The following is a 27538-nucleotide window of genomic DNA, read 5'->3' as shown; positions in this document are numbered from 1 at the left end:
AACCTGAAACTAATGAAAACAAATTGGAAGTAGAAAGCACTCAATACTTTTTATAAAACTATGTTTCTTTCTTTTCTATTATCTTCATTAGTGTTATACTGAATGATGCCTTAAAGGATATATCAAAATTGACGTGGGGGGGGGAATCTTTAATACAACAGGAGAAAGAAAAGTAGTTGCATTGTTTCCTTACATTTCTTTCAAAACTAAACTTTTGTGATCCTGGCAATAAATTTAAAATAAATTTTAATATTTGATTTAAGCAGTACTCTGTTTCAGGAAATTACAACTTTGTTAAATAGTTTAAAATGTTGGTCTGAATGCATTTTTTAAGCCAACTAAAAGAGGTCATAATTAGTTTTTCTAACACTATTTATTTAATTAATTTCAACAAGCATTTAACTAAGTACTTCTTATGTGACAAACATTAAGGAAATAGTCAAAAATGTAAATATCCTTAATCTCTCAAAGAGGTAACAGTGTGTTGGGGAAAATTAAAGAATTCTAAGAATGCTAGCATGTTAGAGCTGGAAAATATTAAAAAAAAAAAAAACAACTAAATTAGATGTCAATATTTCTCTCTCATTTTAGAAATCAATCAACTTCTACAGCCACAAATCCAATGCAGTCGATATTTTTTTTTAAAAGGAAAAAGTAATTTATTTAGGGAACACTATAAAATTTGTCTTCATGATCACAATGTCAATATCATTCTATGAAACAAAACAATAAATTCTTAAATGATTTCTCATGTCCCCTTAAAAAAAAGTCAATGATTTCTTCATCCTGACAAACGCAGGGTAGCCTGGAAGCTATTACTCTTATTTGACACTCACAGAAATGTGGAGATTCATAGACTAGTAGAGGTTAAAGGGATCTTAGAAATAATCTAATTCAATCTTCTCATTTAAGAATGGTACTACATTCTTTCATGTAAGATAAACATGTTAGATAAACACTGATACACTGAAGCAATGCATGAATTTTAAAAGGAGTAATTTAGCATCTATATGCAAGGAATTAAAATTGGTATACAATGTAGAAATACGTTCATAATTCATTATAAGATCTGAATCTCAAACTAGAAAATCATTCATGCTCTCTTTTTTGTAAAAAAAAAAAAAATCAAATATTTTAGATAAAGGAATAGAATTTCTTCAATTTGGTAGGTCTTCCCACCCATAAATTAAATATACAAATATAAACAAACCTCCATTTACTTGACTTTTCCGTCTTACTCGAGATATCTGTTTATTGGGTTTTTCTCCTGTCCGAGGTGTTGATGTGATCAAGTTGTTATCTATATCACGTTCTATTCTACTCCTTTTTGAAGGATTTTCTCTCTCTTCCTTAAAAGATAAAAGGAAAAAAAAAACTTACATTAATTAGTAAGCTACATTATAGTATGATGAAACCATAATTCCTTTTCTGGTTTTCATTTACAAAAAAATTAACAATAACAGGCAAAGGTAGAATTTTCTTAATTCCATGTATAAGACAAATGCCAAAAGTAATGAATTGGTGAGATTTTATTAAAATTATTATTAAATTAAAGCTATAATTACTATTATTAATAAAGTTCACATCACCATTACCTCTTATTTAATAACATTCACATAGTTACCTCAATAACAATCTGGCTCTAATGAATGCCTCAATCTGGCATGGAAGAAACACTAGGTTTTCCAAGACATAGTAGAGGGTTCGACAATATTAAATGTGTTTTCTGTTCTTTTTAACAATGTTATTTTCACTGATTCTTTTTGGTTTCAAAAGAACTAAACTGGATGGTTATATAAAGGGCTGGGAAAGGCACCTGAGGGGTCCTGAGTGAGTTACAAGAATTATAGTACTAATGAAGAAATAAGAAATAGAAACAATGGAAAGGATGTCATCAGAAACATATAGTGGGTTGGAAAATAAAAGAAGTCTACCACAAAAGAAGGTAGACAGCCCTTGGCACCACAGTGTTAGTTTACATGCTGTACTGGGTATCCGTGCAGTGCTATGAAATCTAATTGAAAGCTCCAATCATGTCGTACAGAACCACTGTGGAGAATTTATTGGAGAATATGGACGAGGGATATAATAAAAGAGAAGAAGTCGAATGATTGAGATCAGCACCATTGGAAACAATGCCTACATTGATATGATCATGGATCTGTTAGAGTACAAAAAAAGTACTATGTCTGCTGCAAAAAAAAAAAAAAAAAGTTAGTCTAGCTAAGTAGAAAGGCACTTGTCATCAGATTATGCCTTTGGATGAGATTTTGTTCATAACAATTCATGAAACAAAAGTTTAAAAGTGATGCTTAAGACTGTATGGCTAACCTTTTGCTTTTGTAGTGACAATGAAAGAGTAGCACAAAAAGGAAAAGAGGGCCTTCAAGATCTCACAATTCAATACCATCTTTTAACTTACTAAACAATCTGTTGGTACTTGAAATGAGACCTTTGTTCAAAGAGCAATGTGTTAACACATATTACCAAAGAATTTGGATCATACTAATATTGACATCTTCATTATAAAAAATCCCCAAGATATTTAAGAAGTTGCCATTAAAAGGTAGGTTGACTCACAGGTTCTTCTAGAAAAGATAAATATGCAGGTTGGTAAAATGATCAGTGTACACAAAAGCAACAACAAATATACCATGGAACATTTGACTGTCTTACTAAAAACAAATAAACAAGTAAATAAATCACCATAAAGGCAACTCTGGTTTATGTGCCAATCTACAAAGGAGAAAAGAGAGAAATCTACAAAGAATTCCATTAAGATTCTTACAAATTAAATCAATAATATATTAATACTTAATGACTTTAATGTAAAGGTAGAAAATGTAGAAAAATAAGGATCAGGATCAAGAAACAAAAGATGACAAAGATTATATACTAAACACAAACATCATACCTATAAATTTTAAATAATATCTTAAGACAATTGGAAAGTATCAGAGAGGATGAAATCCAAAAAATACTAAGATAATAGAAATCTATTATCTTTTAATAGACATTAAATAAACTGACTATTGATGTAGAAGCAATTTTGGAATGAAATGTTAAAAAATAATATTTAGCATTCATATAGTGCCCTAACATTTATAAAGTACTTAAAATACCATCTCATTTGAGCTTCACAAAAACCGAGATAGGACTATCATCTCAATTTTAAAGAACTTGGTGAAGAATCAGGGCCAATCAAATCATAGGAAACAAATGATTTTTAGCAAAGAACACAGTATATATAAATTTTTTTTTAATTCTAAGATTCACTGCATATAGCAATAGTCATTTTATCACAAACTTTACAAAAACTGCAATGATCCACGTGGCAATGGAAAGACCTGTGAAAGGCATAAATAGGCTTAGCACATTACCAATGATATCTTACACACAAGAATTATCATTAAAGATATCCAGAAATAGATGGTTGAATATGTATACTTGGATCAAGTTGTTATCAGGCTAAGAGATGAGAATGAGTACAGAACTGATACCTATGTAATATTAAAAGACCTAGAGAAAACTCTTTTAGAACACTAATTTTTTTTTGAAAGACATGGAAAGGAATTGCACTCAATGAGAAAGTATGGATGAGTTTCCATTTGCAGTTGAGGATAACTCCCCTATGAACCCAGAAGAGGAGTGTAGAGGTGTAGGGGTGTGTGTGTGTGTGTTTTCACGTGTGCCTGCACACATAGATACCTAGAGTCACACAGCTAGTATTAAGTGTCTGAGGCTGAATTTGAACTCAGGTCTTCCTGATGAGATTAAAAAAATATGAATGTATAGTGGACCTGACTCTCAATTGTACTCAGTAGCATTGAGTAAAAGCCACAGAGTAAGACATATATGTGAATGGCCTAAAGTTGAGTTGAGACAAGCCAGTAATAGAAAGGGGGAAAGGATAGTATATATAGTTAAAGTTGTCAATTACAAATTCACGAGGAAATAAAGTCACAGCAAAGATGACAGAATATTATATTATAAAAGAAAAGGCTAGAAATGAAATGACATAAAGGAGGAGCAAATAACAAAGAAGACAAAGTAATAACAGCCAATGAAGAGTCTAGGAATACTGGTGATAAAAAAAAAAAAATACTGTATTCTGAATTCAAATGGTCTACTGACTATTTGAAGAGACAAAGGAACATGAAAAAAAAGCTATTTCTGAGAAGGTAAAAAGGGATATAGTATGAAGAGAGGTTTCTACAAGAACAAAAGAACAATCAGTCAATAAGCATTATTATTAAGCTTATACCATGTGTCAGATACTGTAGTAGATGCTGGGGATATAAAAATAATGCAAACAGTCTCTATCTCTATTTGCAGTAACTTGACCTTCTAATCAGGGAAAGAGAAAATAAACATCAGAACATATATGGAATAACTGCAATGAGAATTAATATAAATATATTCAAAGTAGTTAAACCCAACATAGTTTGGGAGGGAAATCAGAAAGGGTTTCATGCACAAGTTGAAGAGATGTAGAATGAAAGGGAGTTTGATAACGATAGGACTAAGGTTCTAGAGCAAGGGTCCTCAAACTATGGCCCGCGGGCCAGATGCAACAGCTGAGGACATTTATCCCCCTCACCCAAGGCTTTTATTTAAAGGCCCACAAAATAAAGTTTTTGTTTTTACTATAGTCCAGTCCTCCAACAGTCTGAGGGACAGTGAACTGGCCATCTATCTATCTATCTATCTATCTATCTATCTATCTATCTATCTATCTATCTATCTATCTAATCAATCTACCTTATCTATCTAATAATAACTTTTTATTGACAGAACCCATGCCAGGGTAATTTTTTACATTATCCCTTGCATTCACTTCTGTTCCGATTTTTCCCCTCTCTCCCTCCACCCCCTCTCCCAGATGGCAAGCAGTCCTATATATGTTAAATATGTCACAGTATATCCTAGATAAGATATATGTGTGCAGAACCGAACAGATCTCTTTGTTGCACAGAGAGAATTGGATTCAGAAGGTAGAAATAACACTGACCTCCTATTTAAAAAGTTTGAGGACCCCTGTTCTAGAGGATTCACAAAATGTAAAGGCAGAGGAAGACAAGATATAGTAGTATAGAATAGGCAAGACAGTCCAAGAAAGGTAATAGAAAAAAAATGTTTTACCTTCATATATGGGGGCTCAGTCATAGAGCTTTAACAAGTTTGAAATCTCATCCAAAGAAGGAATCTTAAGAGAGGAGTGCATAGGAAAGAGAAGAGAGCGATGTACAGGATAGGTAGAAGAGAAAGATGAATTGCCCAATATCCCATGAGTAATGGAAAAACAGAGTAATAGATTCAAATCCAAATCTTCTCCTATCTCAATTCTGTTGTGGTGGTGGTGTTTTCCCCCCCTAGTCATGTCTGACTCTTTGTGATCCTATTTGAGGTATTTCTTAGCAAAGGAGTGGTTTGCATTTTTTCCCTCTATTCTAGCTCTTTTTTTACAGATGAGGAAACCGAGGCAAAATTAAGTAAAAGCACCCATGGTCATAGCTAATAAGGGACTGAAATTAGATCTGAACCAAGGAAAATGAATCTTCCTGATTCCAAGCTCACCACTCTATGCATTATGGTGCCATCAAGCAGCTCTAATTCTAATTAATTGTATAACTATGCGTAACTGCATTAATCCTTCTAAACCTCAATATTCTTAGCTGTCAAAGAGGGATAATAATACCTGTACTATTTACCTCTCAAAACTGTTGGAATAAAGGTACTTTATGGATTTCAAAGTGCAATTAAAATGTGAGCAATTATTTAGCAGCAAAGGAAAATAAACAGTTATTTTGTTCCTTTAATTCCCACTAGGCTTATCACCAAAATCCACATAACTCCCAAACATCCCCAGCATGAAAGATTAGGAAGGACACTATAGTAAGCTTAATAATAATGACTTCTCTATGATTTTCCAAATTTAGAAAAATCGGTTCAAAACAATTTTTTCCCAACCTCATTGTGCTGCCTTGGATAAATTATTTAACTTTGGATGAACTTCAATTTCTCTTATCTCTAAAGAAGAATAGATGCTCTTTATGTAGCTCTTTACTTCTGCTGGGTCATGACTTTTCCTAAAAATGGCTGCTGTCTTTTATTTCTCTTAGGAAAAAAAAAAAAGCTACTCCTATAATATGAACAGTGTGACATTTAATGACCTAATCAGATATGATGCAGCTACATGAAAATGAACCCCACTATTGATACTTTACTTGACAGAGAATCTCTGCAAATTATGCAATTAACATTAACTGAAATTTATTGTTTACTAAAAATCTCAATGACTAAGCAAAACACTAAAGAAATTAAAGATGAAAAGACAAACTTTAAAACATTTTCGGTGATGGTAATATCCATGAAATTAGATAATGATAAAATAGATATTTACATTTTTTGGTAAAGATTAGAAGAATGCAAACAACTTAACATTTTCTGCTAATGATCAAAGAATAAGTATTTTCAATTTCAACCTTACAAAACAAGTACCAATTGTTAAGAAAAAAGCACCTATACAACATATTCTTACAAGAACTAGTTGTGTGTAGAGATATGGGCACCTTGTGGTTTTTAATTAAGTTTTAAGTACTTTTTATATAATCTAATAGAAGTATAATAGTTGAAACACTTAGAAGTTCATGAGAATCAAAATCTAAGATAACAGTTAGCAATAAAACCCATGGTCCCAGAAAGTCAAACACACATACACAAATCATGACTTGATTTGATGAGTAAAACATGGATTTGGTGAAGTGAGGCTTATAATTCACAAACAGAATATGAAATGAAAAGTTGATCTATTAAAAGAAGGATTGAATAGCACTGAATATTAAAAAATATTTTAAGTGAAGAAATTCTTGGATAAGCAGTTATTCACCTACTATTTGCTATGCAATGTCATAAGCACTAAGGATAAAAGAAAATAGGAAAAGGAAAAAAGATAGTTCCTGCTCTCAAGGAACTTATAACACAGAGAACCATGGTAGGAGATTTGGAGTAAAAATCAAAGGACACAGAAACAGAAATAATTAATGTTAAAAGAATATACTTTAGACAATTAGTAGAAACTAGAATAGGCATATTCTAGAATAGGCAAATAATTAGGCATGATATAGAAGTGTATTAAGAGTTCAATTATCCAGACATCAGTCAGATCTGCTTCTCTCCCTTTCTCTGTAATTTCCTGGCTTGTCAAAATGATAATTTTCCTTCTTTGAAAAATAGACAATATACTTTCTCTACTACAAATCTGATTCTAGCAAACAGGTAAGAATTAGGTGCTGAGTTGGAAACAATGGGAAGCTCTGAAAGAAGCAACCACTTTTATCTTAGAAACTGTGATAGAGTAAAGCAGATATAATCTGACATGACCCTAGATTGAGGAGAAGAGATTTCCAACGGTACAGGGAAAGGAAAAGTAAGAGTATATATACTAAAAATCTTCAAGGGAATTCAGAAAAGATGGCAAAACTCAAGAATGAAACTGGGAGCACATAAAGAACAGCAGTTCCAAGAAAGAAGAAAAGGACAGTTGACTAAAAATAGACCTCCACTCCCTACCCATATCTAGCCATGCATGTCTAAGAAAAAAGGCAAGAGGAGGGTGGGATGGGTAAAGGGAACTCATCAACCAACCTAGATTTTAAGTACGCATGAAATAGAAATTGGAGTCAAGGGCAGACAACAGTATAAAATATAAAAGTATGGCACAGTCCTTTAAAAACAGTATCAGGAAACGGGCTAATCTAGTAGGGACAAGTTAATACACTGGATCAAAGTTGGGATTTGTAGCACACTGCATTCAATCAGTATAGGAATATTAAAGTTCTACATTTGTATTCAAAAATCAACTTTATAAATATAAAATGGAAAATGGCTAGGTTCTGAAAAGGAGCTAAATATTTTAGTGGATTGTAAGCCCAATAATTAAGTAACAAAATATTTAATTAATTAATCCAATATTAATGGATATGTGATATGGAAGAAAAGGAATCTTATCTTAGGGTTAGATAAATGAATATAAATATTCAAAATGCTTAGTTCTTGGCACAACGTTATTTATATGAAGGACAATGATAGCTAGGAGGAAAATCTCTAAACTCATGGTATATGAAAACTAGTAAAAAACAAAACAAACAAACAACAACAACAACCAAAACAGGTCTATTTAGCCTGGAGAAGAAAAGACTTGGGAAGGCACATGATAGCCTTCTTCAATTATTTGAAGAGCTGCCACATGGAATTTAAGTTTTTTCAACTGGTACCAGGGTACAGAACTTGGCACAATGGGAAGCTGCAAAATTAAATTTAGGTGTGAAATATTCAAAGTAGTGGAACAGATTTTATCAGTAGAGGGTTTTCCCACATAGTCTTCCAAGATGAATGATAATTTGTTGGTTATATTGTGAAGAATATCCCTTTTCTGGTATAGATTGAACAAGATTGTCTCTGAAATTTCATTCAACTCTGAAACTTTGTGATTTTGTATAATACCAAAAGAATGATTCTGTCATTACAAATGTTGGGGAAAAAAGCTAATAAAGCTGTCTTTTCAATTTTCAATGATGCTTTATTCAGAAAATATGTCTTAGGACTGTAATATCAGAAAATTTGACAATCCAAAACTGTAGAAGCATAATTTTAAAGTTGAATTTTTATTCAGGGAAAAAGGCAGAGTCTAATACCTAGTGTGTAATAGACATATATTAAATGCACTTTAATGTGAATGTAATAAAATAGATTACAACTAATTAGGAAGCAATTTAAAAGGGAATTTCAGACAGACTTTCTGGTAACATCACACTAAAAGAATTCAAATTGATAAAATTAGAATTCAACACTGAATGAAAAACACATTTTCTTTATATTCTTCCAAATCTCAACAACTCATCCTTCATAAATAGGTCAATCTATATGAATCTATTAGCTTAAAAAAACAAACAAACCCCCAAACAAGGGGTTTTCTACCTAGGAAATACCAAGGAAATGATACCCCCCCACTGAGAAAATGGGGGAAGGAGAAGTGAAGTATAGGGGAAAATCAAGGAAAGGTTTACTAGGCAATATCTAGGCTGTGAAAGGATATTAGGGATTTTGAGGTAAAGGTGATAAGCAATTTCAGACAATGGCATATCATTTGTACAAAGGTTTGGAATATAGAATATATTGTGTATGGGGGAACAGTTGGCAGAGCAATTCATCTTTGAAGAATTAAGACTGATTCTTTGGTAGAAACCTCCATTAATTTTAACTGGTCTGTTAACCCTTTTCTGGATATTATGTACTCTAAGTTAGTGTCCACCTTACAATGTGATATATTCTGAAAGGAACACATTACCTTATATGTGGCCTGAATAATGAGCCCTAAAATTGTGTATGTAAGCTTTAAAATTGCTATATCACACTCTGGGTCATATATTAATCTGCTGTTTAGTCAACCTAAGTTCCAAAATCCTGCCCCCCCCCCCCCCCCACCTCATTAAACTACTATTAAAATTAAAATGGAGTTTTCCTTTATCTTATATTCTGATTAATTTTTTTTCACCAGAAATCTCCATTAAATTTCATTTATCTACTTAGAAACCTCCTGATACTGAATCAACTATATAGATAACACTTAAATCTATTATAGTTGGAAGAGATTGCCAGTCAAAGGAGAAAATTCCCAGAGAGAATAAAGGGCCTAGTATATAATCCCGGGAGATAATTATATTTAATATATGTGAGAAATTAAAGGAGATCAGATAAAAGATGTCCACTGATCCAGTAAAGGAGACTGAGGAGAAGTCAGGGAACTAGGAGAAGAATCAAGAAAGCCAAAAGAGTCATTTCTATACTTTCAAAACACTGTCATCATTTTTACTTTTACAAATATTATTAAATTATTAACCAACACTTCTGTACACCACTTTATGAGATTCAATTCTTGCTAAGTCAGTTCATTTGTATATAAAAGCTACTAAATATTATTTTCAAGGCCTAAAATTCAATATCTTTCTTCTTTCAAGACAAAGTTCAAGTATACTACCCAACTTCTTTCAACCACTTATGTTCTTTCTCCAAAACTATTTTTTATTTACTTTGTATTTTTCTCTTTATCATATACATATATAAAATATACCCCCCCCCCCCCAGCCTTCCCTATTATAGTAGTTCCTTGTTCTGTATTCGTATCCCAATATCTAGGCACAGTGCCTGAGTATCTGGTATATTGCTCAACAAATCTTTGTTGATTGTCTGATATGTAAAATGATTGCAAAAACTATTTTTCAAGACTGCTATATAATTGAGTTCTACCAAAATCTGAATAAGAATGACTTTTAATAATAATGATAAAAAACTAAATGAAAAAGGTTCTAGAATAGCAATCTAAAAATATGAGAAATGGCAAGCATAAACTGAAAATAAAACTCTTCCTCTATCACCCATCAAGAAGCAAGAGAAAAGATACAATTGGAACAGGAAAAGAAAATGTCAAAGAAACACACAGAAATTTTGATAATGTAGCCATAGAGTCTTAGAGCTGAGTCATCAAGACATGACCCATTTGACATGGTTGCTCTGCCAGAGTAGACACACCTGAGAAGACTATGCATAGCCTATGCTTCAACTACTTCCAAACCAGTCAAGATCTAAGGAATTCCTAGCATGTTTAGTTTTACCTCAAAACAAAAATGGTATAGACTCTCATATTCCAAAGTAATTCAAAGTTTCTCCATTTCCCCAATGCTTGGTCTTATCTTCCTTAATCAAAGGGTAGAACAGAGATTACAGAAATTCCTTGCAGCTCAGTAGCACACTTGTGGCACCAAAAGTTGAGGTTCAATCTGGCTGTATCCTAAACTCCTGCCTAACAATAAATAATCAAGAAGCCTGAAAATGGTGCTACTGGGAGATGGCTACTTTGGTCCTTCCCTGCTCCCATTCTCCAGGAAACTTCTCTGTGTTTACCTCCAACATCCAAGAGAACTTTCTACCCTTTTTCCATCAATCATAAAATAGTCCTTCACCTCTGAGATAAAACAAAAGCAACCTGACACACCAATGCCAGCACACACCTAAGAGACTATGATTATTCCAACTCCTGAACAAAAACAAAAACAAAAACAAAAAAGAAATTAAAATTCGGTGACTCTAAGAACTCTAAGAAAAATTTAAGAAACTTAAAGGATAACCTATTTTCCTCAAATACAAGCTGAAACATCAATGGGGGAGGGGGAGGAAGAATTCAAATTTAAAATTAATAAAAAGAAATATCCACGGGGAGAGGAAGTACACATACATAAAAATCCTGTGAATAGATTTTAAAAGGGAACACAATATGGGCTCATTGAGATATTAACAACATGTTTTCCTTTTTTGATCAGAATTACTAGAAATCAAGTCAGGAGGATATCACAGATGCATGGTATCTTTTTAAATCTATTTTACCACTACACCACGTTACTCAAGCACAGGCCCTTTTCAGTTCTCCTTCTACCAGGAACCAGGAGACTTATCCATCATTTCTGCCCTAAATGAGTTTGCCTAGTTTTACCTTTTTTAACCAGCCACCTGGGGAGCAAGGACAAGCACAAAGACTGAGAGGAGAACATGCTGGCTAGATGAGGAGGTTGTGCTTGAAAGAGAACCACTTCATCTCCTCACCCTAGCTAAGGCACTGAAAGGGAAGCAGCATGCTCTTGGGGAAAGGAGAAGTGGTCCCTTGGAGCTGCTGGCTCAAAGCAGGTAAAGGGAAAAAGGAAGATCTAGAGGCATGGGGGTACCCCAGTGGCCCCCAGGATTGTGCAAAGAAAAGCAGTCAGGATCATGCCAGCTGTCCACGGCCCATGATATCTCCCTTCTCCCATACCTCCCTACCCAATTAGAAAAAGGATGGATCTCATGAGGAATATGTCCCTGATCCTTAGGATAAAGAGGTTGAAAAAATACAAGTTCTATAGTTTAAATCTCTTAATTCTTTCTGCCCCCCCCTGCCATCTACCCATTCCCACCCAACTCTATGTTCACATGGAGGGGAGGAGAAGGCAGGGAAAGTCCATTCTATAACCCTGTTCTGTCCCATGCTTAGGTTCCCTTACCACCACCCAGGCCCTTCAATGTTATCTTTTCTGGACAACATTAAGAAATACCACTGGATGACAGTACAGTTAGATGAGAGATTTTTAGATTAATAATAGTGTCCAAAGATCATTTAAGATCAATGTCAACCTGAAGAGAGATTTCTGTTTTACAACTCTTTCCTTGGTCCTATTAAATGATTCTTGTTCATAAACAAAACAAAAATACAAAATCAAATCTAAATGTACAGATGATACAATTTAATGGGCTCAACAATGGACTAACAGCCAATAAGATGAAATTTAACAGGGATAAATTTTTTTGATCAAAATGTGTGATTGAAAAAATTACAATGGAGGAAAATTCCATCTTATTAGTGATTTAATAACAAGAAATGAGAAAATGATGTTGAAATTTTGTTGAACTAATTTGGTTCATCACAGTGTTGAAGAGGGCCATGTCCATTAGAGATCATCATATAGTATTGTTGTTGAAGTATATAATGATCTCCTGGTCCTGCTCATTTCACTCAGCATCAGTTCATGTAAGTCTCTCCAGGCCTTTCTGAAATCATCCTTTTGATCATTTCTTATCGAACAACAATATTCCATAACATTCATATACCACAATTTATTCAGCCATTCTCCAGTTGATGGGCATGCACTCAGTTTCCAGAATCAACAAAATTTCAAAGTCATTTTCCATCTAATTATTAAAGAATTGAATGATAAGAATTCCACCAAGTCTCAAATCACTGAAGACAGAAGCTACAACCAGATCTCAGTTGGTTAGAATGGGGTTGGCAAGAAGATTGATAGACTTCAAGTCAAGGGCTTCTGGGACAAAGGAGGAAGAAAAAAGTTGATAATGGTTGTTTAAGAGAATGCCTAAAAATCTCACCACTATTACTAGTAAAAAAGTGGGGATACCTGGAACCTTCCTCATTTCCATACTAAGAGAGCTGAACTCTCAGTAGTGGACTTTTTATTTCAGATGGGCAATTAATTCTAGAGCTCTCTTCACCAAAGGTATTTGACTAAGGGCCAAATAAATGTCTAACTTAATAATAAGTGGGTAAGTTTTCAACAGGCAAATACAAATAATTAAGAGGATTAGTTGCAAAAGAATATAGCTTACAAAGGTAAATAAAAGTATATCTTACAACTTGAGATTATTCCATCACCATGTTATATATTTCAAAGAGCTTGAAATGTTTAACTTAAAAAAAAGAAAACCAAGGGAGAATGTAACAGCTACACTTAAAAAAATGAATTGAGGGGCAGCTAGGTGGTGCAGTGGATAGAGTACCAGCCCCGAAGCCAGACGGACCTGAGTTCAAATCTGATCTCAGACAGTTAATGCTTTCTAGCTTTTTGACTTTGGGCAAGTCATTTAACCCCAATTGTCTCAGGGAAAAAAAAAATTGCTGTTCTGTAAAATTTTAAATCTTAATTTCACTAAGTCCAGAAGGCAGAACACCAGAAGACAGTTTTAAGAAATCAGGTTTTGAATCTGGGTAAAGAAAAGCTTCTTAAAGATCACAGATGTTCAACAGGGACAGGCTGTTTAATAGAGTACTATTTTTGATATCACTGACATTGGCATAGACTGGAAATGTAATGTATATTAGAGGAGGGAATTCCTTTATTAAGTGGGAAATTGAGCGTAACATCCTTTCCAATTCTAAGACTGTACAAGAATACTATAATAATGGACAAGAAATTATAATAATGGCTATTAATTCCTGTTCCACTTAAAATTATTTTAATAGTTTTTTCTTATCCCATATTGCTTGAAGAGGTCTACTGGTGCCAAACAAATTATACAGAGGGCTCAATATTACAAAAAGTTCTTAAAAAGCACATTTCCAAGTACAAAAATCATGAAACAGTGGCCTGAGAGTAAAAGATCTCCTAATGTCCAATTCAACCACTAAATAACTGAGTAATCCTGAGCAAGTCACTAAACCTCTGTTGGCCTAAATTTCCTGTTGTAAAATGAAAACATTAGATTTCAGACTCTCTTTGGCTCCCTCAGATTTTTCAGTTTATGTATTTGTACATATGCATGCATAAACACATACATGTATACATGTATGCATCTTGTTAAACAAAATCTGCTTCCACAAATAATTCAGTTCTCTTCTTCATGTTTTATTTCCCCATAAAATAGCTTCTCAGTATAACAGAAAAAATGCAATGCACCTGAAATATTTACTTAAAAAACCACTTCACTCAAATGCCTATTAAGTGTTTAAAACTTTGACAATCATTAAAATAAAATTCCATGACTGTGAAGCAAAAATCAAAATTCTTTAATTTGTATTATAAGAGAACTGATCAGTAATACCATTAATTGTATTCAATTATGTATTCAATACTTTTGCCTAAAGCTATACAAATAGTGTTACTCTGCTCTTATTTTCTACATTTTTAAACCAAATACCATTTTAAGTTAAGACTTGAAACCATACCTTGGGTGTGCTTCCCTTAATGAATTTTTTAATTGATGATAATAAGCCAGTTTCATTCTTCTGTGTTTTTTCTACTCCCGCAGGTAAACTATCTTCAATCTCTGAATGTTTCCTCTTTGCCTTGACTGCACGTTGTGTATGAATTTGATTTGATTGCTGAGAAGCTTTCCGAGTTCTCAGCCTCATCTTTTATGGGTGCCACATGTAAAACTACAGAGGGAAAAAAAGGAAAAAGTACAAGTTATTAAAATTAAGAACAACCTACTTAAAATTCACAGTACTTAAATGGCATTATGTCTGAGTTAGGTCAAATTTTGATGCCAAAGAATAACACTGCAATGAAAATCTCTAGATAACATATATTTCCTGATCTCTATCACTTATTTCAAACAATAGAGAAGTAGCGAAGCAAAAAAAAAAAAAAAAAAAAAAAAAAAAAAAATTATGACCACTCCTTGTGGTTCAGTGTAAAGGTCATTTGGCTTTTTGAATGGTATTGACTATGCTTAAGTCAGGTAACACTACCTCTTAAATGGCATACTGCTAATATTGGAAACATACCAAAACAAAAATAGAACACTATTAAGTAAAGGAATTTTTGAAAACATATTACTATTAAGGAAGGATGTAGTTAAATAAGACTATCAGCTTTCCAAAGAATCACAAATTTGCTCTTCTGGCTATATTCTAGAGCCAAATCAACTATGCCTTAAGCACTAAAAATAATTTACAGAAAAGAGGTTGTCGGTCTTTTTTGTATTATGGATCTTTGGCAATCTGGTGAAAACCATGGACCCCCTTCTCAGAATAATGCTTTTAAATGCATAGGATTTACAAAGGTAATGAATTATACTGAAACAATTAGCAAAGTAGTTTTCTAAAAGTTCACAGATCATAGGTTAAGAATCTCTGAGCTAGAAACCACTAGGAAAAAAAAAATGAGCTTTTGTTTTGCATATCTTTTATGAGGGTAGTTTTTAGAAAGGAGAAGCACATAATAGTTAAGCAGACCAGATAAAATGCCTCACAGGACAAATGTACATTAATAGCCCATTAGCACAACATCAGGCCAAGGACTATGTAGTCACAGAATTAGAAATCTAGAACTGGAAGACACTTCAGAAATGCCTCATTTCATAGATGAGGAAACTGACTCCCTCCCCATGGAGGTTATGTGACTTGCCCAAGGTCACACAGACAGTAAATATTAAAGGTAGATTATGGACCCAAGTCTTTTGACTACAGGACTCTAGAGCCAATGCTCATTTGATTATACCACACTATGTGAATGCCTTTCTCCAACTCCCTGGCTTGTAGTCTCTAAGGTTGCTTATTATTATGACAATGACTTTTCAAAATAAAACACAAAATACAAAGCTCTGATCTCCACTTCTCCAATCTGCCTTCAGAAACACTCATACAGGTCTTTAGGACTACTGAAGTAAATAGGGATGGGAAGTTTGACTATTCTTAACCAAGTTCCAAAGGGGGATTTAAGCTGCTCTGTTAACCTCTAAACTAGAAAGAATTTAAAAAGTGTTTTGAAACCCAATTATCAAACAAATTGTGAGGTAAGGTTTTAGTTCCCCTTCAATTATTTATCTACAAAGAGAGTCAAAAATATGTGTCACTCTTATCAGAGTGACAAAGGTACTGATCATAACAAGTATTCAGAAGGAGCAGAATTGACAACAGGAGAAAATAATTATCATTAAGGGGGCAATTCCTTTGTCTGGCACATTTTTATTAGAGCTTATAGCCAGACTAAAACAACCGTTAGTATTTCCTTATGAGGATAATATAAGGTACTCAGGGAAAGATCTGGGTACCCTTCAAGAATATCACCCAAACAAGACTTTAGCTGAGGACAGGAACAAGGTCCCAAGTACAACAGCAGGAGCTATCCCATCATTTTTTTTTTTTTTTTTTTTTTAAAAAGAATTCTTATGTGGAAGCAAGGCAAGGCGACTACAATTTTAAGAAAAGCTCTTGAGAGCTTCCCTTGAGAAAAGTCTTCATGCTATAATTGATACAATGGGAAAAACTCTTGTCAGGGTTACTAAAGTTTGCCTGATAGAGAATACATAATGTTACCTTTTCCCTTAACAAAAAACTTTTCATCTGATACAATGTGGCCAATGACTTCACACAAGTGAGGAATTGATACCAGTCCACAAGAGTCTGAAGGGCTAAAAGAGTTTCCACAGGTTTCAGGGTGGAGATTAGAGACAAAAAAAAAAAAAAATAAAAAATAAAAAAAAAAAATTACCACCTCTATTTCTCCAAAAAAAAAGAAGGGGGAAAAAAAAAAAAAAAAAAAAAAAAAAAGAACATAAGCCCTTAATGCCAGGAGCATCTGTGCCAACATGGGGTTACACATATTTACAGATTTTGCAGTGTAGGGTAAGGAACAATGGACTAGGAATCAAGAACCTTGGCTTAAATATTCAAATTCTAGTTCTTTTATTAATTATCAGCACTGTCACTTGCCTCAGTTTCCTCACCTGTAAAGTGGTGAAAACTATTACTTCTGAGGTAAGCAGAACAAGAAACAAGAAAGGATGGACTAATATGCTAAAAAGAGCTTTGAAAAGTGCAAAGCCTATGCAAGTAATCAGCACTTCATATTCAGGAAGATTTCAGAGAAAGGGGTAGATCATTGAGAGAGTTCCAAAATAATACATATATATACAATGCCAACTCTTCTTAATATGCCTGAGCTCCTGGAGTGAAAAAATCTTAACAAGACTTGGGATTTCAATAAAACAACCAGGAGGCCAGAAAAGTTATAGTTCTGTTAAACAAAATATACTACAGAAAATTAGAGGTTTCCATGCATATATTTTCACTTCAACTATAACTCTTATGCACCCCCCACCTCCTCCCAGGATATCCAAAGATCCTTTCTAGATTACTATTCTTCTCTATTCTGGATCCCAGCTCAGTCCCAAATAATCTGATTATATAACCATGTTATAGCCTTTCCACACACAAGTCATTTTTTCTTTTCATTTTTTACTATCAGCTCCAAAAGGATTTGTTATTTAAAATCTCTTAATTTTTTTATTTTTAAACACTGCATTCTGGTCTATAAATTCTGGTGAGCTGGCTTATGCGGACAAAACCTTTAAGATAGGGTAGGGTATACTTTTTTGTGTGACCATGGTAAGTTTTTTCTGATTCCCATTCCTCCTACATTTCTAGTTTTTATGACATCATTATTTAGTATTTTTATTGTTAGATAAATATAGTTTTTATTCTCTACTAAAAAACCCAGACTCTAATGCACTATGGCATGGAGGTGACATGGTTTTATTTAAAAGATTTTCTTACAATAATGCTTATAAAAGAGAATTTGTGTAACAAGGAATTTCATAGCCTTTTGGGAAAACTTATATTGGGTTACATATCAGCCATGCACTATAAGGATCAAATTTTTTGAGTTCCTACTAAACAGCAAGAAATCAGTGTTCACTTAACTGTCAAAGAGATGCCTAATTTTAGTTATCAAATATTCTATTTGTATCCACAGAAATAACTAGAAATGATGACCAAACTCTCTTTTGGGTAATATTTTTATAATTCTATAAGTGGTTGGAATAGATTTAAATTTTCATTTAATGTATTTTTCCAACTACAGGACACACTCCTAAAATGGCCCATTTTTAAAAAAAATTAAATGTTTAGTTATATAGTATAAAACAAAACCAATCTTAGGCCATGGTTAGAATTTAATAAAAGCTAGATTTGAGGAAAAAGGATAACTTATGTTCATACTAACAAAGTAACTACAGTAGTTTAAGTTTTTTTATTAATTGTGGTTAAAAATAATTTAGAATTATGATTGTTTTATTGTTGTTGAGGGGAGGGGCACAGACCTGTGATTTCCTTCCAACAAAGGTCTGTGAATGCTCTACATTTATAATCTTAAAGAGATCTGCCTGGAGCACTGATTGTTAAATGACTTGGCCTGTCAGAGATACCTTATGTGTCAGAAGCAAAGACTTTAATGCAGATTTCCCAACTTCAAGACTAGCTTTCTATCTGCTACACCAGGTTGCCTTTCATAAGGGCTGATTATCGAAGAAAAATATCCTAACAATCAACGTTGTTTTAGGTAAATGTGTTTTGGGTGGCTATTATCCACCTAATACATGTGACAAAAATATTCCCCCAAATATCCATGATTAACCTGTTGAATTGGAGATGGTTCACCTCCCAATGACTTCACATGTATCTGCTTCAATCAGCTTTGGTAAATAAAATAACCAAGTCATCCCGCTCAGATTTCTGATGCAGCTGCAAGAGTAATCTGAAAAAATAGCAAAATAAGTCACTGCTTTAAAATATACAGTGTTTACCTCCTAAAATAAAATCCTATATCTATCAATTGTTTACAGAATACATATTAAAATTACATGAAAAAAGATTCTATTTTCCAATAAAAAAGTTGATAAATTGAATCTGCCCTTATGATTTTATGTCAACATAATTTAAATAAAATCCATGCTGGGTAGCCCATACTTGAACTTTTAGAATAAACAAAATAGCCAAAATACAAACTATAAAGAACATGTACAAGTGTACACAATCTATACGTGTGAAAATACTATAAGTAATCCCCACTCTTTCATCTACATAAGTTCTAAAACTTAAAAGGCTTATTTTTACTTCATGTCTTCAACCAATTATTCCATGACTTCTATAGCAGTGACAGGATATCTTATTTTAAAATTTAATATAATATGTTTCCAAATAATCAACGTTAAACACTCCTGAATGAAATAGTTTGACTATCTCTTCCTATCCTACAAACCTCAAGGGTGTGACTTACTATATTAGATTGCCCTTAAACATTTGGGGATAGCAAAAAAATGATTACAAGGAAGGTTTAGATTCAAGAAACTCTATGGCTCTCCAAGTCCTTACATTTTGAAGCCTCCAAATTTTTAGATATTTTTAGTTTATTTTTAAATAACAGGAACTTACATTCAAATAACAATTTTTGATTTATCCAATACTATTATAATTTATAAAAGAATGAATGGAATTGGGAATGAAGCTATAAGAACAAGAGGATTATTTTGAAAAATCTACAAAGAAAGTTTAACTGGAGGCAAGAGGACTGTAGAGGTCATTATATTTGTCTTCAAATGTTAAAAGGCTTTCATATAAAAAAAGAGATAAGATTTGTGTTTGCCTTGGGAAACTAAAAATTTCCTAAACATGATAAAAAGTTATTAAAAGAAGAATGGACTGCCTAATAGGGCAATATTTTCTTTATCAACATTATAGATCTTCAAATGGAAGTCTACTTGTCAGGGAACCTATGACAGTTGGACCAGATGACCTGAAATCTTTTCTACCTCTGTTGTAAACAATTCTCCAGATTCTCTTTGCTTTTTCTTTAAAGAAACTACTGAAGATTTGAAAAAACAAATCCTGTTCTAAAATGGACTAAAGTTAAATTTCTGTATTTCTTTGCTCTCAAGAGGAAGCACATATTGTCAATAACTAAAGTGTTGAAACTCACAAAAAATCAGAGATAGAAATTAAATTGTGAAGCACTAAATCTTATCAAAATCTTATCAAATTGGCCAAAATTAAGAAAAGCAGTAAGTTTCAGGGTTGAGAAAAAATAGGTACATTCAGCCATTGTTAATGGAATCTCAAACTAAAAGAATTTTTTTAGTAAGCAATCTAATAGTAACAAAAATAAAAAAAAAATCCTTTGACCTACTAATCATATAATTATGCTATATACAAGTATCAGTAAAAACGAGAAAAGAGTTCTCTTTAAAGATTTTCAGTGACATAATGTTTAATAACAAAAAAGTAGACTTAATCTAAATGTCTAAAAGCTAAAAAATGATTTTTAAAAAATGCATTAATAAAATGGAATACAATAATGCAACTAAATATGAAGGGAAAATTGTATTTTATGAATAATGCAAAGTGAGAAAAAGAACCAAATGAACAATACACATGAACATGAAAAAGAAGTCAAGGAAAAGTAAACTGATAAAGATGCTGGAGACTGAGGGAGGTGCTATGACATTTTGGGCACTGAAATTAATTTAAATGCAAATAATTACAAAATAGGTTTCATTTATTGATGCTTAATATTTGTTCTAAAATATAACAGCTAAGCTAGTATTATGTATATATGTATGTATGTATAAAATGGCTTCAGTTGCATCCAGAAAGACAACAATGGAAACTGAATGTGGATCAAAACATAGTATTTTCATCTCTTTGTTTTTTTCACCCCTTTTGGTATGATTTGTCTTGCACAACATGACAAACCCTCTCAGAAGCCTCCATTCCCCCCAGCCTACTATTTATCATTTGTTGGTATCCTCTTACCCTTCAATTTCCCTTGTACTATACACTTGCAGACATATATCACTTCAGGAGAAAGCAAGATCCTTGAGAGCAAGAAATCATCCCATTGGGTCTATATATCAATGCCAAGCACATTGTTTTATACACAATGGATATATCCCTGTTCACTAAACTGAATCCTTTGGAATTTAAACAATAATTACCATAAGATAATATGTAAAAATATTACTAAATTTTATTAGCCCTAGTAAATAGTTGTAGGTCAAATTTATGACAAAGTGAGAACTGTGATTCTCATGTTTTTTATAACATTATGTTTGGTAAACAAGGAACCTTTGTTTACCATGCATTTATGCTCATATTATAAAATTTGAAGTAGTTTTACTATTTTTATTAATTTTAGATACATATATTTTTATTTTCCACTGAAATCCTAAACATGTAATGACATAAAAGTAATCTTGGGATCTCAAAGATCATGCTAACAGAATACAAACTTTAGTAGTATTATTACTCCACCCAAAAGAGGAAGTATGGGCTCAATAATGGACCAACCTTGCAAACTACAGATTAGCTTATTATATTATTAGGTCTAAGATGAAGTGATGAATTATTTCAGGCAGGGCAACTCATAAAGATTATCATTTATAATACAAAAAATTAATTTTCTATACTATTTGAAGAATAACCTTCATTTTGTGATTAAATTACTGTTTTCATATCATTGCTTTTTGTGACATCACTAACGTTCATATCCATTCTTTATATGATATCAATTTCTTGGTCAGGAACCGCACAATCATAACAGTTACTGTAGGAAAATATCTGCTATAAAACATGGTTTTTTGCAACATAATGCCACAAACAGTATGAACTGCCTACATATGGATGACTTATTTTTAGGGTACCAGATTTATACAAGTACGATCTAGACTGGTATTAGTTTGCATTCACTTAGCACATATCAACTGTTAGTCCAAAGTGGTATTGGATATCAGGAAGGAACTAGGCTAAGAATATCACTTGACATATGTATTTGACAAAGCAGAAAATGCATGGATAAATGAGTTAGTTATAGCCTTCAAAATTCACATAGTTATTCAATAAAAGTACATTTGGGGGCAAAGATTTAAAAACCTTAAAAGGAAGAACAGAGACAAGGTCCAAGTAATTAGATTCAGTTGGGTGCAATGGGCAAAAAATTCATTATGTCTATACAACATAGAACAAAGTACAGTTTAAAGCCATTTGAAGAATATAAGGAGGAATAAAACGATATGGCATGGAGAACAAACTGAAGAGAAAAGGGATAAGGAAGTGTGAAGTCTTTAAGAGAGAAAATTATTTCCCCCTCACTCAAAGTTTTGAAGTCAATACCTGGCTTACTATTTGTTAAAGTTGGACTAGGGCATCTTAAACTTCATTCTATTAAGTCAAGCATTTATTAAACACTGTATTAAGTGTACGAAAATACGCAAAAGACAGTTCCTGTTCTCCAGAAGCACACAATCCAATGGGAAAGACAAAAAGAAAACAAAAATGTACTAATATGCTATAAAGGAGACAAATAAGGAAGGCTCTGAAATTAAAAGTGATTAGAAAGGGATCTGAAAAATAAAAGACCAAAAAGAGGGGAGAAGAGGGAGCTTACAATCAACGACCTCATTTTTTTTCTGTAAAAAAAGTTCTCTATTATGTATGACAGTGGGAGTATGAGAATGGAGGAGGAGAGGAATAAGGCGCTGTGGAGAATGGCACAGAGTGCTAAGGAAGATGTAGAAAGACTGCAAAACATCAGTGAGGGCCCAATTGACGTTGTGTGACAAGAATTGTACTGAACCAAGAATGGTTTTGTGATTTTTCTCCACCTTCATTCAGAAGCATGTGTTTTGGAAAAGCAAAGTTGGTGGGAAGTGGGAGGGACCCAAGGCTGAAGCTTGGCTAGGCATAATTGGCGATATAATAGTGAGGGATTTGAGAAATGACAGTGTAGAAGTGAATTGGCTTGCCATAAAGTCAGGAAGAGAAAAGGGTAAGTATGGCTAATGCATGGGTGATGGAACCAGAACGAACTGAGGGATCATGGGACTGGAGGTCATGGTATAGACAAAGAATAAGATTTGGTGAAGGAAAGGAGAAATGGTTTTTCCCTACCAACATGACTCATAAAGAAATGTGTATTTAAAAAAAAATTAATGTACATGGATAACCAGAAAAAAAGAAAGGAATAAAACGAGGGGAAAGATGTTAAATATATATGCAAAACTTACTTTCATATCAACCATAATGCAAAACAAATAAATAAAAAATAACAAGAAATATGGAGAAAATGAAAAAAGCATAATTCAATCTATACTCAAAAATTTATCAGTTCTCTCTTTGGAAGAACTTTTCATCAAGGGATCTTTAGAATTGTCTTGGATCATCATATTAATTAGAGTAAAATTTTTTCACAACTGGTCATCTCAAGTGGGGTTGTTTTTTTGGCAAGTGACTAATATGAAAATTTTTCCATGACTTCAGATGTATAATAAGCATGTTGCCTGCTTTCTCAATGGGTGGGAAGGAGCAAGAGGGAAAGAATTTGAAACCGAAAATTAAAAAAATGAATTTTAAGAAAAAAAAATGAGAAAATCAAGAAAAAACAGAAAAGAAAACTGAGAAGAGTGGTCAATATGACAAGATGTGAAGTGGAAGACTGGATATTTTAAGAAGTATTGAGAAACAAATTGGACATTGTAATCTTACTTGATTATCAATTACTTAATCTTACATTTTCCAGCTCAAAGTAGTTTTTTTCAAGGTTTTATGGCTTGAGCTAATGGACAAGATAAAATCAATATTATTTCTTTTGCTTCAAACAAATAAGTGAATGGCTGCTTACAGGATCTTAAATATTTAAATTGTATGGAATCAGACCCAGGTTCTGCTTTACCCTAGAAGTTTTTAAAAGTCAATCATAAAATGTTTAACAAGAGCTTTCTTTATAACCAATAGAGCACCATGCTGGGTAAAGATGATTCCCCAAACAAAGACTGAAGATACAAAGTATAAATTCCAGGGATTCATCCTTTCCCCCCAAAAAAGCTTAATTCTTCATTAACCTAGATTTCGGGTAAATTCAATTCAACCTACATTATTTGTCATATATGACAAACATTGTATTAAGCACTGGGGAAACAAATACAAAAAAGAAAAATCTTCAAAGAGCTTGTAATAAAATGGGGACAACATACAAAAAAGAAAGATTAAAAAGGATGGGGAGGAGGAAAGAGATAAGAAGAAAGAGCAGAGTAGAAGGATCAAAGATATTCAAAATTAGTGCAATATGTTTGAGTCAAAGAAGACAATATGAGTTCTCTTAGATGGAAAATGAGATATATGAGGAGCTATCACACCTGCCTTCTCTTCTTAAATGAAGTTTCAGAGTTCATGGTTCCAATCTTGTCTGTATATTGTTAGTTTTCAGGTTGCCTCTCCCATTACTTTATGAGCTCCTTGAAAGCAGAGATTGTCTTTTTGCTTTTCTTTGTGTCCCAAGCAGCCAGCGGAAAGAAAGTTCAAATTCTAAGGAGTCACAGTTGGGATTACACAAGATTTGGCAACTATCATTTAAAGAAGAGAGTTTGGAATATGACATTCTAAAAGGCAAAAGATAGCGTCACACAACCAAGAACAATTTGTGAAAAACTGTGACCTTCAATGAAACAGAATGCTTAGATTTCCTAATAGACCAGGTTAAGTATTAAGAAATGTTAAAACAGTAATCAAGAAAAATAAAAAAATCAAAATCAAAATATATTTGTGCAATTGGAAAGGACTACATGGGGCTACTCAGCACAGTGATAGCCTGTCTTGCTTCACAGTGGTCAGCTATGAACCTCAAGGTCAGCAACCATGTCAAAGAGACCTGCAGTTAGCACTGATCTTGGCAGCAGTTATTCCTATGTGGGCATTTTTCAACATGGAAAAGCGAAGTTCATTGCTAGTGAAATAGGACCACCACAAGCTACATTGCCTTCACCAACACAATACCTCTAATAAATGTTACAGAAAAAAAAAATCAACATAAATCTTTTATGCCAACTGTATGACTGACTACGGACCTTATGATGCAGTTATACTCCCAGACCATATTAGAATTTGACAGTGGTTAAGAATGTATGAAGGCCCAAGGTTCAAGTGGAGTACAAAGGAAGAGACTCAAAATTTCTATTCAGAAAAAGAAGCTTCTGTGGATTTGACCAAGATGAAAGAAATTACTGAAGTCTACCTTAGGAAGGCCCTACACCAATGATTTCTAACATCAAATAACCAAAAATTCTAGCTCATAGCTGGTCTCAATGTGCTCCAAATAATAAATGAATCAGCTATTGCTAATGCAGCTAATACTGCTGCTACTGCTTATGATTTAGACAAAAAAAAAAAATGGTGCTAAGAGAAATGTGTAGCTCTTTGATCTTAGAGGGGGGTAATTTCAATATCTTCATTCTCACCACTGAAAATACCATCTCTGAAATTAAGCCCATAACTGAGGACACCCACTTGAATTGAAAAGGATTTTGATAACCATTTCAAGTAAAAGCACAAGTCAAGACAAAAGGGTTGTCCATTACTTACTCAATGCTTGCAAAGTTCACACTCTCTTCCAGAACCTATGCCAGTATTGAGATTGAATCCCTTTATGAAGGTATCAATTTCTGTGCCCATTTTGAAGAGCTGAATGCTGACCTCTTCCATGGCACACTGGATCCTATGGAAAAAGGTCCTAAGAGATGCTAAGCTAGATAAATCAAGATTCATCATCTTGGTGAATGATTCTACTTGGATCATCCAAATTCAGAAGCTTCTGAGCACTTCTTCAACAGAAAAGAACTCTGCAAGAATATCAATCTTGATGAGGTTGTTGCCAATGATGCAGATATCTAGGCTGCCATCTTTTCTGAAAATAAATCTGAGAATATGCAGTATATGCTCCTGTAAGACATCACTCTTGGAACTGAAACTGCTGGTGAAGTTGACATTTGACATTTCTACACAAATGCTCAGTATCACCCTCACCAAGCAGACAAGAGACTTTTACCCCCTACTCTTGAAACTAGTCTGGTGTGCATATTCAGGTTTATGAAACACTGACAAAGGATAACAACCTGCTTGGAAAGTATGAGATCGGAGGAATTTCCCTGCCCTCAGAGGATTCAACTAACATTTGACAAGGATTTAAATGACTTCTTCAATGTTTCTGCTGGGCATGAGAGCATAGTAAAGAGAATAAAATCACCATCACAAATGACAAGGGTTGTCTGAGCAAAGAAGACATTAAGTGTATGGTTCAGAAGGCTGAGGGATACAAGGCTGAAAATGAGAAGCAAAGAGACAGTCTTGTCTTCCAAGAATTCTCTTGACTCTTAGATTTTCAACATGAAGACTACCATAGAGGATGAGAAATCCAAAGCAAAATTGGTGAAGGCAAACAAAAGGAACTTGACAAATGTACTAAAATAATCCTGACTGGACAAAAGAACCAGACTGCTAAGAAGGAAGAATTTGAGCATCAGCAGAAAAAACTGGAATAGATCTGCAACCCTATAATCACAAAGTTGTAGTAGAGTGCAAGGGGGTATGCCAGAGATATTTTCAAGGGTTAGATCAATCCCATCAGGAAGTCCTTTTTCTGGACCCATCAATGAAGATGTCAACTAAATGCCCAAGAAAAAAGAGCATTCCTTTACAGGAACAGAAAGGAATTTACCTCAATGATGCAAGGCATGACTACAAAAACCAGTCATAAAAACCTCACAAATTCAGAAAAGCATAAATATTAAACATATCCTTTATTGACATGATTAAAATTATATTCTGTAAAGGTTAGTAAAGAAACTATTTTTAAAAAATTAGTGAGTCAAAGAACAAATTATAGAAACAATAATTTCATCAAAGAAAGTAACAATGAGGCAACATTTGTAGATTGTGGTCAAGTAGTTCTCAGGGGAGAATTTATAGACTCTTTTATCAATAAGAGTAAGAAAAGGTCAATGAATTAAATATATATTTACATAAGATATATAAAAAATAGATATATACGTAAGATTAAAATTCTGAAAATCAAACAAGTTAATAAAATTGAAAATTAAAAACAAACAAAAACACATCTACCGTTTAATGAAAATCCTGGTAGTTGTAAACATCCCCAGGACATTTCCCTTTCTTCCTCAACGAGTTCAGTACATGATTCACAATTTTTCCCTCCTCTTTAATTCTTGCCCACATATTCGGAGACTCTGACATACATTAATAACTCTCTCTTATATACCCTAAACTCCTAGAGTTCCTCAACTTACTCATTTTCCCTGACTTACTCTCTTTCAACTCACCTTACACAAAAAGATAGTCATTCTTCTGATCTTGCTATCATCTTCATGTTCATGAACTCTCAAAATCCTTTACCTGATCACAACACACTTGATTTCTTCTACTTTTGCTTTCATTCTTTTTTTGTCTTCTACACCATGAGCTCCATTCCCTTGACCCTTCAATTCTCTTCCAATACCATGTACTAGCCCACCCTCCTTTCCTAATCTAATCTTCAACCCTTTGTGAATCAGTTTAATTTCACAAGGACCTTTCCTCTCTAGAGTCCCTTCTCTC

The 27538-nt window shown here is 33.3% G+C and overlaps 1 protein-coding gene and 1 pseudogene across 5 annotated transcripts in view; one reads left to right on the top strand and one right to left on the bottom strand.

Annotated features, from left to right (window-relative positions):
- Positions 1-27538, bottom strand: part of CTDSPL2 (CTD small phosphatase like 2) — a 99279-nt gene that overhangs the window by 37339 nt on the left and 34402 nt on the right. For 4 of the 5 annotated variants that reach the window (XM_051977242.1, XM_051977240.1, XM_051977238.1 and 1 more), the window contains 3 exons: positions 18738-18857; positions 14546-14755; positions 1211-1349 (listed from right to left, as the gene is read on the bottom strand). In XM_051977242.1, the coding sequence (XP_051833202.1) occupies positions 1211-1349; positions 14546-14731 (325 nt within the window). In that variant the 5' untranslated portion in view covers positions 14732-14755; positions 18738-18857. The remainder of the gene's footprint in view (positions 1-1210; positions 1350-14545; positions 14756-18737; positions 18858-27538) is intronic. The other variant, XM_051977241.1, reaches the window with a different exon arrangement.
- LOC127546639 (heat shock cognate 71 kDa protein-like) lies at positions 25514-26103 on the top strand (annotated as a pseudogene).

This window comes from Antechinus flavipes, chromosome 2 (assembly GCF_016432865.1).
Source record: "Antechinus flavipes isolate AdamAnt ecotype Samford, QLD, Australia chromosome 2, AdamAnt_v2, whole genome shotgun sequence".
Classification (NCBI taxonomy): Eukaryota; Metazoa; Chordata; class Mammalia; order Dasyuromorphia; family Dasyuridae; genus Antechinus; species Antechinus flavipes.
The sequence above is the reverse complement of the archived record's forward strand: the minus strand, read 5'-3'. Positions and strand labels throughout refer to the sequence as shown.